A 14,810-nucleotide genomic window follows, 5' to 3' on the forward strand; every position below is an offset into this window, starting at 1 on the left:
CCTGATTTTGTCTAGATGAATGACTTTCGTCAGAAATGCTGTCCATGTGTACAAAGGAGAGGAACCAGGACAGGATCACTTTACTGGTTACAGCTGTTAACCTTAACTGTCATGTACTGTGCTGTAATCACAATCCATATATTGTTCATTAGGATGTATTTATTCTCTTATTTTTTAGCAAGGACAGAGAACTTAAATGCATTTGCTGATTTTTAAAAGCTCAGATAAAGTAGGCTGAATATTAAAATTTGAGTATTTTTCAAGTATTTGGAAAACAAATTATAAACATTCTACTGTCCAGTTTTATATGTCTTTTTAAACAAATAAGGTATATCAAAAATAAAACTGCGGGGTGTTTGTTTAGCACTTTAGAGCTAACTCCTTAACCTATGCCAAGTGTCAGCACATTTATTTTTATGATCGTGTCCTGTACATTGTTGAGATGAACTCACCGTGCTTATTCTTCACCTGATGGCTTTGGTTTCCATAGTGAACAACAACTTTGTTTTTGTTTTTTCTGTTAGACTTTTAAATATTTACTCTTAGTTGTTTTTTAGGGAAAGAGCTGCCAGACTCTATATGAAATAGTTTGGGTCTTGGGATATCTACTATTCTATCGTTTTTGTAACTGATTTAAACTATTTATGTCTTTTTAAAGATTATTTTATGGCAAAGTTTATATCTTCTCTTTTGACAGTTCAGTGCCTAACATGGATCTATCCTTGGTTTTACAGAGAAAAGAGAAGAGGAAGATTTTGAAGAGAAGAAAGCTATTAAGAAACGAATTAAGGAACTTAAATTTCTAGATTCTAAAACTGCCCAGAACCTTTGTAAGTATATTTCAATATAATTAAATTAGCAAAACACACCACTGAACACACTGGTTCCTTTAAATTATGTCATTTTCTTTTTGACTCTTTTTTCATTTTACGTTAATTTTATTATCATCACTTATAATAGATTCAGAGATAACTTTGCTTTCCTTTAACTCATAATTCCTGAAGGAATTATAAGTTAAATTCTTCAAAAGATTAATGCATATTAGAAAATAAAGCATGGAAAGGGATTTAAAATAAAAATATATTTCCCATTACTGAAAATAGACCTACCCTTTAAAGTCTTCCTTTAAGTATAACAATAAAGAATTATGGAATTTAGGTGATGAGATCATATTTTGAAAAAAAAATTGGTAGTGGATTATTTCTTTTATACCTCAGAATTTCTGTTATTTGTGATACTTGATCAGACACAAAGGAGTTTGGAATATTAATGGGAATAAGGATGTTGATTAAAATGAATTCTGTTATCCCATCTGAGCAGTTCAAAGCCTTTCCTCAAAAGTACTTCCTGGAAATGTTTTAGATTTAATTACTGTTACAGGAGCTAAATACTTAGTATTGAATTGTCTTCCTGGCTGAATTCCTGTGGGAGAAGAGGGCAAATGGGTTTGCTTCTGACTCATTTCAGCTGCATCTTAAATGTGTCAAAGAGTTCTGTTTGGAACTGAGATAATGTGATCTGGATATATTGCTTTCTGATGCTACAAGATGGATAAAATGTGGATAATCTAGAGGCATAAAGAGCTAACGTAGTCTGCCGTTCAGTTATTAAATGCCTCAGGTGAGCTTTTCACAATCACTTGGAGAAAACAGTCCTTGGTGAGAGGATGAGCCTCCATGCTGTTGATGCAGGAGGGAGTTAGTTAGAGCAGTATCCAGAGAAGGCAGGGTTGACACTCCTTTGTGAAAGCTCTGGAAGCCTCTTCTTATCCTGCTGACTTTTGGCAGAGAGCTGTCTCTTTTCTGCAGTGTACACCTAACAGGATGTAAGCTTGATAAGACCCTATGGATAATGTGAAGAAACTAGTGTTCTGGCCAAAGCAGTGTTTTCGTTTCTGGGCACCCGCGGATTGCGCATAGCTGCCGCTTTGCAGTGGAGCCCTGTGGCTCGGTTGGGCCCAGGAAGGTGCCAGCAGGGATGCAGTGTGGAGGCCTTACCTGCTGTGGGAGCAGCTCCAGGGCACTCTGCCTGCACTCAGAGCATTGTCCTCCCAACGTGAAAACTGTAAGGCAGGGAGCCTGTCTTCCTGGTGTCTGCTGAACATGTAGTCTGAAGTGGAAAGGTGTTGGGGCCAGGAGGTTAGACCAGTGAAATTTTGGTATTTGTTATTTCAGGAAACTTCCCTCTTAAAGGAAGGGGAAAGCATTAGTAACTTGAATAATGTCAAAAAGTTCTGTACTCTGATTTGAAGAGTGAAAATGTCTTGAAAAATGTTAATGGCTTCCATTACAAGTTGTCTTGTTTGGGGTCCTAAAGAAATATTATCTTGAGTATGATTCTTTTTAGGTGGATTAGCTATGGTAAGATAGCCTAAATAGCCATCTCAAAGTTGAATGATTGGTCTTTTGAGCTGTGTTCTTTAGTATTAGTTATGTATTACACAAATGTACTAAACAGGATTTCAGGTTTTAGTGTAGTAATTGATGTGCTGGTTCAGGATGTGCCTGTTTAGCCTTTACTGCAGTCTCTCCTCGGAGAAGGCAGTGGCACCCCACTCCAGTACTCTTGCCTGGCAAATCCCATGGACGGAGGAGCCTGGTAGTCTGCAGTCCATGGGGTCGCTAGGAGTCGGACATGACTGAGCAACTTCACTTTCACTTTTCACTTTTATGCACTGGAGAAGGAAATGGCAGCCCACTCCAGTGTTCTTGCCTGGAGAATCCCAGCGATGGGGGAGCCTGGTGGGCTGCCATCTATGGGGTCGCACAGAGTCAGACACAACTGAAGCAACTTAGCAGCAGCAGTAGTCTCTCCTTGTCGGTAGTTGTGTTGACAGTGTATGTAGGTTGTTGGTAGCATGGCATTTGAGTGACTTGAAAAAGATTGCTGATTTTGAAAATGGCTGTTTAGAGAAAACAAAGATGGATACTGTTTGTCTGGGTTGCTGTAGCTGAGCATATGAATCCATTCATTTAATTATTAGATACATTTTAAAGTATAAGATCAAAAGGTCAGAATTTATACCAGGTCATCATATTATGATGAAATCCATCTCGGATCATTCTTACCCTCTCTGAGTGTAGCAAGTGTTATGATTTAAGCTTTAAGAGGCTTTAGCAGCCTATAATCTTGACTATAATTACAGTCTGATTCACAGCTGGTTTTTGCCTATGAAATTCAGTCTTCTGAGATACTGAATTCTGAGAAGAGTCATATGATGGTGACAAGACTCTGTCTTATCACTTAGAAGCCTAAGGTACTTCCTCTTAAATTCCTCTTAACTGAAACATTTCACAGAGTTTTGAGGAAGGATCTAAAATCTATTGATTTATTTACCTATGTATTTAAAAATGGGTTGTGTGTATTAGTTGCTCAGTTACGTCCGACTCTTTGGGACCCCATGGACTTCAGTCTGCCAGGCTCCTCTGTCAATGAATTGTCCAGGCAAGAATACTGGAGTAAGTATATTTTGAGTTTCTGAAGTTTGTTTGAGTCTGGGTTCAGGGTAAAAGAATTCTAGCCATTCTAGGATGAAGAGATGGCTTGGGAGTTTTACAAGGTTCTTATGCTTTACTAGATTTTTTTTTGGAGTGGATATTAGACCTATAAAGAGGGGAAACCTGGAACCTAGAAATTACTATAAAGGTTTAAATATTTATAAGTTCCCTTGCAGAAAACCTGTGTGACTGGTCTAGTATCTGCACATTCTACACTCCTTTCAGTTCAGTTCCGTTCAGTTGCTCAGTCGTGTCCATCCAACTCTTTGCGACCCCATGAATTGCAGCACTCCAGGCCTCCCTGTCCATCACCAACTCCTGGAGTTCACTCAGACTCGCATCCATCGAGTCAGTGATGCCATCCAGCCATCTCATCTTCGGTTGTCCCCTTCTCCTACCTCCAATCCCTCCCAGCATCAGAGTCTTTTCCAATGAGTCAGCTCTTTGCATGAGGTGGCCAAAGTACTGGAGTTTCAGCTTCAGCATCATTCCTTCCAAAGAAATCCCAGGGCTGATCTCCTTCAGAATGGACTGGTTGGATCTCCTTGCAGTCCAAGGGACTCTCAAGAGTCTTCTCCAACGCCACAGTTGAAAAGCATTAATTCTTCAGCGCTCAGCCTTCATCACAGTCCAACTCTCACATCCATACATGACCACTGGAAAAACCACAGCCTTGACTAGACTACACTCCTTTACTGCACTCAAAACTTCCAACTGGGATCAATATAATCACATTTTAAGGGATAAGATGCATGTTAGTAAAAATATTCAGTTTAATGTGTCTTTTGGAGGCTTTAAATAAGCATCTTATGTTATTCTCAATAACTTTTAAATACAGTGTTTTAAAGATCTGTGCTTCTCTTTTGATTTGTGTGTTATGCATTAGTCTACTTTCAACTCTTCTGTAATTTACTTACCCTTCAGTTCACTTCAGTTCAGTCGCTCAGTTGTGTCCGACTCTTTGCGACCCCATGAACTGCAACAGGGCAGGCCTCCCTGTTCATCACCGACTACTGCAGTTTACCCAAACTCATGTCCATTCTACCATACTTGCCCTTAGTTATGGCAGATGTTTTCCCAAAAGGTTATTCATAAGCAAAACACCCTCCACATTTCAGTCTTTATAAATATATGTTATTTTAATCATGGAATAATACCTGAAAGTAGTGGATGGGTTACAAATATAGAAGAAAGTTGAATAAGTTATATCTATCTGCAAAGTTGATTTTTCTGTTCAAATTTAATTTTATATCATATATTATTTTTAAACATGTATTATTAGTTATAAATAGCATAGGTAACTAATGTTGCTTATATTTATATGATTAGATAACTGTGTAAGTGAGATCATAGAGGTGTTTCATCTGCAAAGTTAGGGCATTTCCAGGGCTGCTGTCACTACTGAAACCAGTGGCAAGTTTAGGGGTCCCCAGGAAAGCTGGTTTTAGAAAAGGCAGAGGAACCAGAGATCAAATTGCCAACATCCTCTGGATCATGGAAAAAGCAAGAGAGTTCCAGAAAGACATCTATTTCTGCTTTTTGACTATGCCAAAGCCTTTGACTGTGTGGATCACAATAAACTGTGGAAAATTCTTCAAGAGGTGGGAATACCAAACCACCTGACCTGCCTCTTGTGAAATCTGTATGCAGGTGAGGAAGCAACAGTTAGAACTGGACATGGAACAACAGACTGGTTCCAAATAGGAAAAGGAGTGCATCAAGGCTGTATATTGTCACCCTTCTTATTTAACTTCTATGCAGAGTACATCATGAGAAACGCTGGGCTGGACGAAACAGAAGCTGGAATCAAGATTGCCGGGAGAAATCTCAATAACCTCAGATATGCAGATGACACCACCCTTATGGCAGAAACTGAAGAGGAGCTAAAAAGCCTCTTGAAAGTGGAAGAGGGGAGTGAAAAAGTTGACTTAAAGCTCAACATTCAGAAAACGAAGATCATGGCATCTGGTCCTATCACTTCATGGGAAATAGATGGGGAAACAGTGGAAACAGTGTCAGACTTTATTTTGGGGGGCTCTAAAATCACTGCAAATGGTGACTGCAGCCATGAAATTAAAAGACGCTTACTCCTTGGAAGGAAAGCTATGATCAACCTAGATAGCATATTCAAAAGCAGAGACATTACTTTGCCAACAAAGGTCCGTCTAGTCAAGGCTATGGTTTTTCCAGTAGTCATGTATGGATGTGAGAGTTGGACTGTGAAGAAGACTGAGTGCTGAAGAGCTGATGCTTTTGAACTGTGGTGTTGGAGAAGACTCTTGAGAGTCCCTTGGACTGCAAGGAGATCCAACCAGTCCATTTTGAAGGAGATCAGCCCTGGGATTTCTTTGGAAGGAATGATGTTAAAGCTGAAACTCCAGTACTTTGGCCACCTCATGCGAAGAGTTGACTCATTGGAAAAGACTGTGATGCTGGGAGGGATTGGGGGCAGGAGGAGAAAGGGACAACCGAGGATGAGATGGCTGGATGGCATCACTGACTCGATGGACATGAATCTGAGTGAACTCTGGGAGTTGGTGATGGACAGGGAGGCCTGGCGTGCTGCGATTCATGGGGTCGCAAAGAGTTGGACACAACTGAGCGACTGAACTGAGCTGAAGGACCACTCTTAAGGTTGATGATTTGTTTGAAGGACTCATAGAATTGACTGACAGCTGTTTCATGGTTATTACAACAAAATGATACAGGTTGTAATTGGCAAAGGGAAAAGGCCCGTGGGGCAGAGTCCAGGAGAGTTGTAAGCATGGCATTGCAGTTGTCCTCTCCCAGTGGTGACAAGGACAGCAGTGCCTTCTCCCAGCAGTGATGGGGGACACTTCTGACAGGTTATTGCCATCAGAGACCCAAGCCTTGGTATTTAGTTTACACTGGGTCTTGATATAGCTGGTCACCCGTATGTTTGACCTTAATTTCCAAACTCTCCACAGTTCAGGCTAATACATTGTGGCCCAATTCTCCTAGTAAACAAAGACAGTCTTATTATGTAGGACATTCCAAGGGCTTACAGAGTACCTCATAGAAACCAGTCCTCACTTGGGGAATCTTAATCGTTTACCACACAGTAAGAATCTGCCTGCAGGAGACTTGGGTTCGATCCCTGGTTTGGGAAGATCCCCTGGAGAAGGGAATGGCAACCCACTCCAGTATTCTGGCCTGGAGAATTCCATGGACAGAGGGGCAGGGTAGGCTACAGTTCATGAGGTTGCAAAGCGTTGGACATGACTGAGTTACTAACACTGTCATTACTACTATGGCTGCTTTGTAGATGCAATAGTAGAGTTGAGTAGTTTTAACAGATTGTATAGGCTCATAAAACCTAAAACATTTACCAGTGTGGCCATTTATAGAAAAAGTTTGGTAACCTCTGCTTTGAGTATAGCACTTCCTGGAGTGGTAAAAAATTTGCTTGCGAATACGGAAGACATGGGTTTGATCCCTGGGTTGGGAAGATCCCCTGGAGAAGGAAATGGCCAACCAGTCTTGCCTGGGAAATCTCATGGGCACAGGAGCCTGGCAGGTTGTAGTCTGCTGGAGTTCAGCTCCAGCAGCCAGGGATTCAACCTGAAGGGATGGGCGGTGTGGGCGAGAGAATCTGAGGCAGCCTCTCAGTTTCCTTGGACTGCCTGTTTATTTTCAGGCTTATGATCTCTTTTATAGTTTTACAGAGGCATTAGATCGCAGGTCTGATATTTTTCCCCATTGACCCAGGTTTATTTTTCTCCAAGAATCACTGTTGCCCCTCAAAAGGAGCTCCTTCCTCAGCAGTTCTCTTATCTACTTTTTCTCATGGGTCCTTGTGAATACACTGTAACTTATGTTAATGTCTGGGCTGCATACCACGTTCCTCAGTTTATTTCTTGTCTTTCTAAGTCCTGTTTGCCCCTCGTATCCTAAGTTCACTATTTCTTAGAAAGGGCTTCTAGCTAATAATATCTCTAACGTCCCTAATTTTTATAAGCTATAGTATAATATTGTAACATTACAGCAATCCTTAAATCTTTAGCTTCTAGCTATTTTAATTATTCCTAAGCCCCGGGTTCAATCCCTGGGTCGGGAAGATCCTCTGGAGAAGGAAATGGCATCCCACTCCAGTACTCTTGCCTGGATAATTCCATCGATGGAGGAGCGTGGTGGGCTACAGTCCATGGGGTCGCAAAGAGTTGGACACGACTGAACGACTTCACTTTCACTTTCAAGTCTTAAATTCAGCAAACTCCTTTGCCATAAACACTTTTCTCACAAATAGACTTCAGATAGGAATCCCTCCCATGGTCTTAAGCTGTGGCCTCTGTGCTCACCCTGGAACACTCTTTTGTAAAAGTTAAATGTCAGTGATTAACTTTATGGATTATTCTTTGAGCACAGCTGCAGAAGGCTTTATGCCTTCTCCTGCTCCTCTGAAAAACAATAAGCACCTTAATACTCTCTTCCGTCAACTCAGCTGAGGAAAGGAAAACAAAAGTCAGAATCACAAAGCCTAACTCCTTCATTCCGGATCTGTGCCTATGGAACAAAGGGAGGGGGTTTAGGGCCATGCCTCTATTTTGTCAGTAAGGCCTAACGCGGCTCCAGACAATAGTCTGTGGGATATGACCTAGCAACTGAACTATATAAGTATACTATAAGTATATAGCGGTTCTGCATTTGTACCAGTTTTTTCTTCCAGTATCAGAGCTTTTGAGTGTTCCTACTCTACCACCTCTCTAATACTTAGAGTACAAGAAGCTAGTGTAGCTTTAAAGAAAAAAAATACTGTGATTAGGACTTGTTTAGCTTCCTTGTTCTGATTATTTGTCTCTCTAAAATTTTGGAAAGTGACATTTTCTCTTTAAATATGCTTCTTTCCTGGGGTGTGTGTGTGTGTGTGTGTGTGTGTGTGTGTGTGTGTGTGTGTTCCTTTCAGAACTCCAAGACAACATTTTTAGGTGTCCTTAATCATATTCCGTGTCTCTTAACTTAGTATTTTTCCATCTCTTGTCTTTGTGGTTTGGAGAGCATCTCTGCTTCAGTTCAGTCGCTCAGTTGTGTCCGCCTCTTTGCGACCCCATGAATCGCAGCACGCCAGGCCTCCCTGTCCATCACCAACTCCCAGAGTTCTCTCAGACTCAAGTCCATCGAGTATTATATTTTTGTGCTATCTAGTGTCTACTGATGGATTATCCTTTAGTAATTCCAGAAATCTCTTTTGCAGTATCATTTAGCCCATTTGTTCCTTCTTGTTCTTGCATTATTGAAGATTATACATATTATTATTTCTAGCAGCATATCCCACATTTACAGTTGAGTTCAATATGTGTGAATAAAGCTAATGATAAGAACACAAATGATGTTCTTATTATTCATCTCTAGTTGATCCATGGTATCCTCAGGAATATAGTCTTACTCCAAGAAAGAAGGATCATGTTTTCTCAATCTCATGAAAAATAGTGTTTTTGTATGAAAATACCTACAAATAAAATGTTACAAGTTTGGTATATAAAAGTAGCGGGTAGTGGTAATGAGGTCTGAGTGTGTTCAAGAAGTAACATCTGTCACTGGAGAGAAGAAACAATAGTAGCAGAATAAGGCTGAACCAGTAAAACATTAAATCTAATGCTCTGAAGATATTCTTATACACTTCAGTAACTTTTGAGAAGATCGTTGGGTTTGAACATTAGATTTATGAAGTATGAGTGTGTTAGTTGATCAGTTGTGTCCAGTTCTTTCTGACCCCATGGACTGTAACCCACCAGGCTCCTCTGTCCATGGAATTAGTGGATGTATATGGATGTGGATAGTGGAAGAATACTGGAGTGGTTAGCTGCTGGTATTCTTGCCTGGAGAATTCTATGGACAGAGGAGCCAGATCCCTTCTCCAGAAGATCTTTCCCACCCAGAGATCAAACCCAGGTCTCCTGCATTGCAATCAGATTATCATCTGAGCCACAGGGAAGCCCATGTAAGGTATAAAAAATGTAAATAATGTTGAATTCTCAGTAATAGCATTTTATCCCTTCTAGTCCATTTGGATATTTTCCATTAAAATTTGTGTTTTAATATTGCATATTTAAGCTTTAGTTGCATGCAGAATGTAATTCTCTGGCATATTGTCTGAACATGAGGGTGCTCTTATGACTTATAAAAGTGTTGTGCACTGCTTAGCAGTTTTTTTTTTGTTTAAATTTTGTTTTTAATTAGAGGATGATTGCTTTACAATATCATGATTGTTTCTGCCCTACGTCAGCATGAATCAGCCATAGGTGTACATCTGTCCCCTCCCTCCTGAACCTCCCTCTGCCTCCCTCCCACCCTACCCCTCTAGGTTCTCATGGAGCACTGACTTTGGGCTCCCTGAGTCATATAGGAGATTCCCGCTAGCTATTTATTATATCTGAAAATGTGTGTTTCAGTGTGACTCTCTCAAATCGTCTCACCCTCTCCTTCCCCCGCTGTGTGCAAAAGTCTGTCCTTTATGTCTGCATCTCCTTTGTTTCCCTGAAAATAGGATCATCAGTACCAGCTTTCTAGATTCCATAGATATGCATTAACGTATGATATTTGTCATTCTCTGTCTGACTTACTTCACTCTGTAAAATAGGCTATAGGTTCAGCCACCTAATTAGAACTGACTCAAGTGCATTTCTTTTTATAGCTGAGGAATATTTCATTGTGCATATGTACCACAGCTTCTTCATACATTCATCTGTCAGTGGACGTGCAAGTTGCTTCCATGTCCTGCTATTGTAAATAGTGCTGTGGTGAACATTGGGCTACATGTGTCTTTTTCCATTATGGTTTCCTGAGGGTATATGCCCAGTAGTGGGGTTGCTGGGTCATATGTTAAGCAATTTTCTGGAAAAAAAAATTTTTTTTAACTATTTACTAAGGGCAGAAGATACTATGTAGACTAATAACACACACGTCTAGATAAATATTATATATACATATTGGGGTTTTATGGTTCTTTTCATTACAATATGATACCTCTATAGTGTACTAAGCCATTTCAGTTTTTAAAAAATCATATCAAAATTGGCACCATTCCTATATTAGGCTAATAACTAAGCATTAAAAATCATCCTCAGAACCAACATAATAATATAGAATTGTTGTTTAAATGTAGTTCTAAAACTGAGGAAGAGTAATAAATGTGTTACTGAAAGATTACTCCACAGTAATTATATTGAGTATTTAAAATTTCTCTTTTTATGAATCATTTTTTATTTTATATATAAAAGTACATCTCAGATTCTTTTCTTACATCTGTAAAGCAGTTATCCTTCAATTAAAAATAAATAAATTTATACATCTGTGTCTCTTTTGCTGTCTTGCATACAGGGGAAATTTATATTAAAAAAAGAAAAATGAATAAATTTATAAAATATTCTTTTCTTACCTTCTTTACTATGGCTCTTTTTTTTCCCTCCTCTTAGCAATCTTCCTGAGCTCTTTCCGGGTGCCATACGAGGAAATCAAAATGATGATATTGGAAGTGGATGAAACACAGTTGGCAGAGTCTATGATTCAGGTAAACAAACAGAGAGCTTAAATTCCTATATTTCATTGCAGGCTTCTCATTAAGCAGAAATCTGTAAGTGAAGCAAAATTATTAAACCAAATCATTCAACTGGAAAATCTTCGCTGCATAATTACTTTTAGCATAACTTCTGCGTTGCCAGGAGATAGAGCTTTGCATGTTCTCTTAACTGCAAACTAAATATAATGCTATCAAATGATTACATTTCAGTTATTTTAAATGACTGTTTCTGAAAGGCAGATTGTTTACTTTTACATGTATGTTTATTTTTTTTTACAGTTAAGTCTAATAATATGCTAATTTAAATTTATTTGTATGATCCTTGTAGAATATGATTTTCTTGGGCTTGTATGTCTTATAAAGTTGTATTTTTGTTTGGTAAAGAAGATTGAGAGAGTTTTCTCTTTATTTAGAGTTACCGTTACTAACAACCCTTACTTGAGTCATTTGTGTTTCCATGAATACTAGAAATTGTTTGCGTAGTATTCTGAGTCATTCAGAAGGCTGGAACTTCTTGGTTTTTTCTGTCCTGTCTTCTAAATGTGGTGTGAATATATAATCCCATCAGTGACTTGTGCTAAGTCTCAGACTCTTTAAACTACCTAACTCAACAACCTTTCTTCAAGCGTGTTTTTCCTCCAGCAGCTTCTCATAGTTTTGTCTTTATTCCTTTTGATTGTGAATGTGCTTTGTTCCTGGGAGTAGATTTCCAAGTTCTTTCACTAAAATGTTTCTGCTTAATGCATATGTAGTTTTTATAATGCATTTGTAAATATTATAAATATATAAATATTTATATTTAGACAGTAACTTTTAACTTGATTATATGAATATTTTGCATGATCATGTCTTTTGTTGTTTGAGTGGAAAAAAGTTTGGATTTTAAAATTCATATCTGAAGAACATTCAGTTCCACATAATTTATTAACATATTACTTCTCTATTACTGTTTTAACAATTTACCACAAATTTAGTGGCTTACTATAAAACAAATACATTGCCTTTTTGTAGAGCAGAAGTCTGGTGTGGCCTTATTGTGCCGGAGTCCAGGTGTTAGCCACCTTGCATCCCTCTCTGGAGGCTTCCAGCTGTTTCCGTTTTCCAGCCCCTTGTGACTGCCCGCATTCCTTGGCTGGTGGACACGCTCCTTCAGTTTCTCAGCCAGTGGCTTTGAAGCTCTGTTCCTCTGTTCACAGAAACCTTGTAGAGGTGTCCTCTGTTCACATCTTCCTCCTACTATTGTGTTCTCCCTCTTCCACGTTTTAAGACCTTTGTGATTCCATTGGGCACATCCAGATAATCCAGGATAATCTCTCAGGTTTAGGGTCAGCGATAGCAACTTAATTCCATTTTAAACTCTGATTCCCTTTGTTGTGTAAGTTAATATTTAATAAGTTCTGGGAATTAAATGTAGAGCTCTTATTGGGGTTGGATCATCATTCTGCTTACCACACTTGCTAAATATAAAACAAATCTTAAGAATTGAAAATCTGAAAATTTACTTTGGACATATGCATTCATTAAAAAATAAGAATTTCATGCTGTTTGAAGTCTTATTTTTAATTTTAAAAATACCTTCTAATTGTAAAGTGAAGAACTTGCCTATTTTGAACAGAGCATAGAAAAAGCAGTACTTTGTTAATAATCATTAATTACTTGAGCACGTATTTTATAGTGCTTACCATATGACGGAATGGTGTTAGGCTCACTCAGGTATAGGCTTGATCAGACACAAACTTTACCTTTGTGGAGTTTATAGTGTGGCAAGGGAGATGGCATGTGTGTGTGTGTGTGTGTGTGTAATTTATATATATGATTATAATACAAGGTAAACCTGGCTGTATTGAGATTGTTAGCCCTAGATAGTGTATGAGTGTGTGTGTGTGTGTGTGTGTGAGTCTCTCAGTCATGTCCAGCTCTGTGACCCCATGAACTGTAGCCTGCCAGGCTCTCCAGGCAAGAATACGGAGTGGGTTGCCGTTTTCTTCTCCAGGGGATTTTCCCGACCCAGGGATCGAACTCAGGTCTCCTGCATTGCAGGCAGATTCTTTATTGTCTGAGCCAACAGGGAAGCCTAAATGTGTGCGTAAAGATCCTTAAAGGTTGAATTAGTTCAGTTCAGTTCAGTCACTCAGTCATGTCTGACTCTTTGTGACCCCAGGGACTGCAGCATGCCAGGCCTCCCTGTCCATCACCAACTCATGTCCATTGAGTCGGTGATGTCATCCAACTATCTCATTCTCTCTCCTCCCCTTCTCTTCCTGCCCTCAGTCTTTCCCAGCATCAGGGTCTTTTCAAATGCGTCAGCTCTTCACATCAGGTGGCCAAAGTATTGGAGTCTCAGCTTCAGCATCAGTCCTTCCAGTGAATATGGCATGTATATAGGCAAAGGGATCCTGTGAGAGAAAAGCTGTGTGGGGCAACTTTGAAGACTTTATTTTGAGAGGAACTTGGGATGGGAAATAACAAAGGAATGTTGGGCCTGTAATTTTACAAATCTAATAGTTTTATTACTTTAGAAGACAAAAATAATGAAGTGAAAAAGTAATGAATTTGTGATGAAAGATTAAAATTTAAGTATATATTAACTAAAAATATTCAAGGTGATTTTATGGTTATCTAAATAGATGCTGAAGAAATTCAGTGTAATAAATGGGTCAGCTGATTAAAAGATACTGAGTCTTTTATTAATAATCAAGTCTTCTGGTCTTAGGCAGTTTTACTGAGAAAACTTCTATTTATAAGGGAAAATCATATTCCTTTATTGTTTTTATTCAGTTTGGTAGTATTAATGTCTAATTTTTTTTTTAGAGATAATCTTAAATTGCCACTTTTTTGTTTGTTTTTGGCCAGTCAATCAAGTTTTTGTCCAAAGGTACACAGTGAGTGAGAAACTTGTTCTTTGATCTAACTCTTTGATATATAACATTCTCTAACATCATTTTTTAACTAATAACACCATTGGGGATTTTTTCCCTTAAATATATATATTTTCATTAAATATACTTCCTAAAATATATATATTTAAGCCTCGCATGATATAGGCTTAATTATAATTTGAATTTGACTTTGGGCTTGTACAGAGTTTACTTATGCTGTAATTTGGAATTGTGAGCATCAACCACTCTTTTTGTTAATTTTAATGTCAGTATACTAATTTGCTATAATACTATTATTATCAATCATATTTTGATACAGAGGATCTACATAGACTTTGTCAAAGGGATGGTTTAATCATACAAGTTCTAACAAGGAAGCATAATTGTGTGTATTCCCTTTCTGAGCTGCAGATGATTGAGGCAAAGGCCATGGCAGCCATGGCACCTGTGTTCTCTCTGTATTCGTTTATCTGCAAGGTTCATCGTTCTGTGTCTTCAGTGCCTTTTCAAGTTTTCTTTCACATCAGAAAACTTACGTTGTCTTGTTTTAGAGATATCTTTATTATTAAAACTGTAATCATACTGGTTAAATCTTGCAAGTGCTATCATTAAAATTCCCTTGATTTCTTTTCTATTCTTTCTCTTGCCTGTTAGAAGAATATGATCTCTTTTATCCCCCTGAGTGAAGTGCTAAAATATGTTTGGCTTTGCCTGAAAACTTCTGACATTTAATTCCCAGTAGCTAAAACGTAATTGATCACATTTATCCAGGTGAGAAAGCTTTCTTTGGTATAGGTTGAATTCTCCTTTCTCAATTATATAGCTAATCAAATAAACATTGAGTAGTGCTTGATTTGAATATGTAATAATCCTGGATAGAGAAGAGGAAAATTAGTT

General features: G+C 38.5%; 1 protein-coding gene across 3 annotated transcripts in view; it reads left to right on the forward strand.

The window, feature by feature from the left end:
* The window catches only part of DIAPH3 (diaphanous related formin 3), a 562,554-nt gene that overhangs the window by 251,276 nt on the left and 296,468 nt on the right, over window positions 1-14,810 (forward strand). For all 3 annotated transcript variants that reach the window (XM_069602158.1, XM_069602160.1, XM_069602159.1), the window contains 2 exons: window positions 735-830; window positions 10,931-11,025. In XM_069602158.1, coding sequence (XP_069458259.1) covers window positions 735-830; window positions 10,931-11,025 — 191 coding nt within the window. The remainder of the gene's footprint in view (window positions 1-734; window positions 831-10,930; window positions 11,026-14,810) is intronic.

The sequence above is a fragment of the Ovis canadensis genome, chromosome 10, assembly GCF_042477335.2.
Source record: "Ovis canadensis isolate MfBH-ARS-UI-01 breed Bighorn chromosome 10, ARS-UI_OviCan_v2, whole genome shotgun sequence".
NCBI lineage: Eukaryota > Metazoa > Chordata > Mammalia > Artiodactyla > Bovidae > Ovis > Ovis canadensis.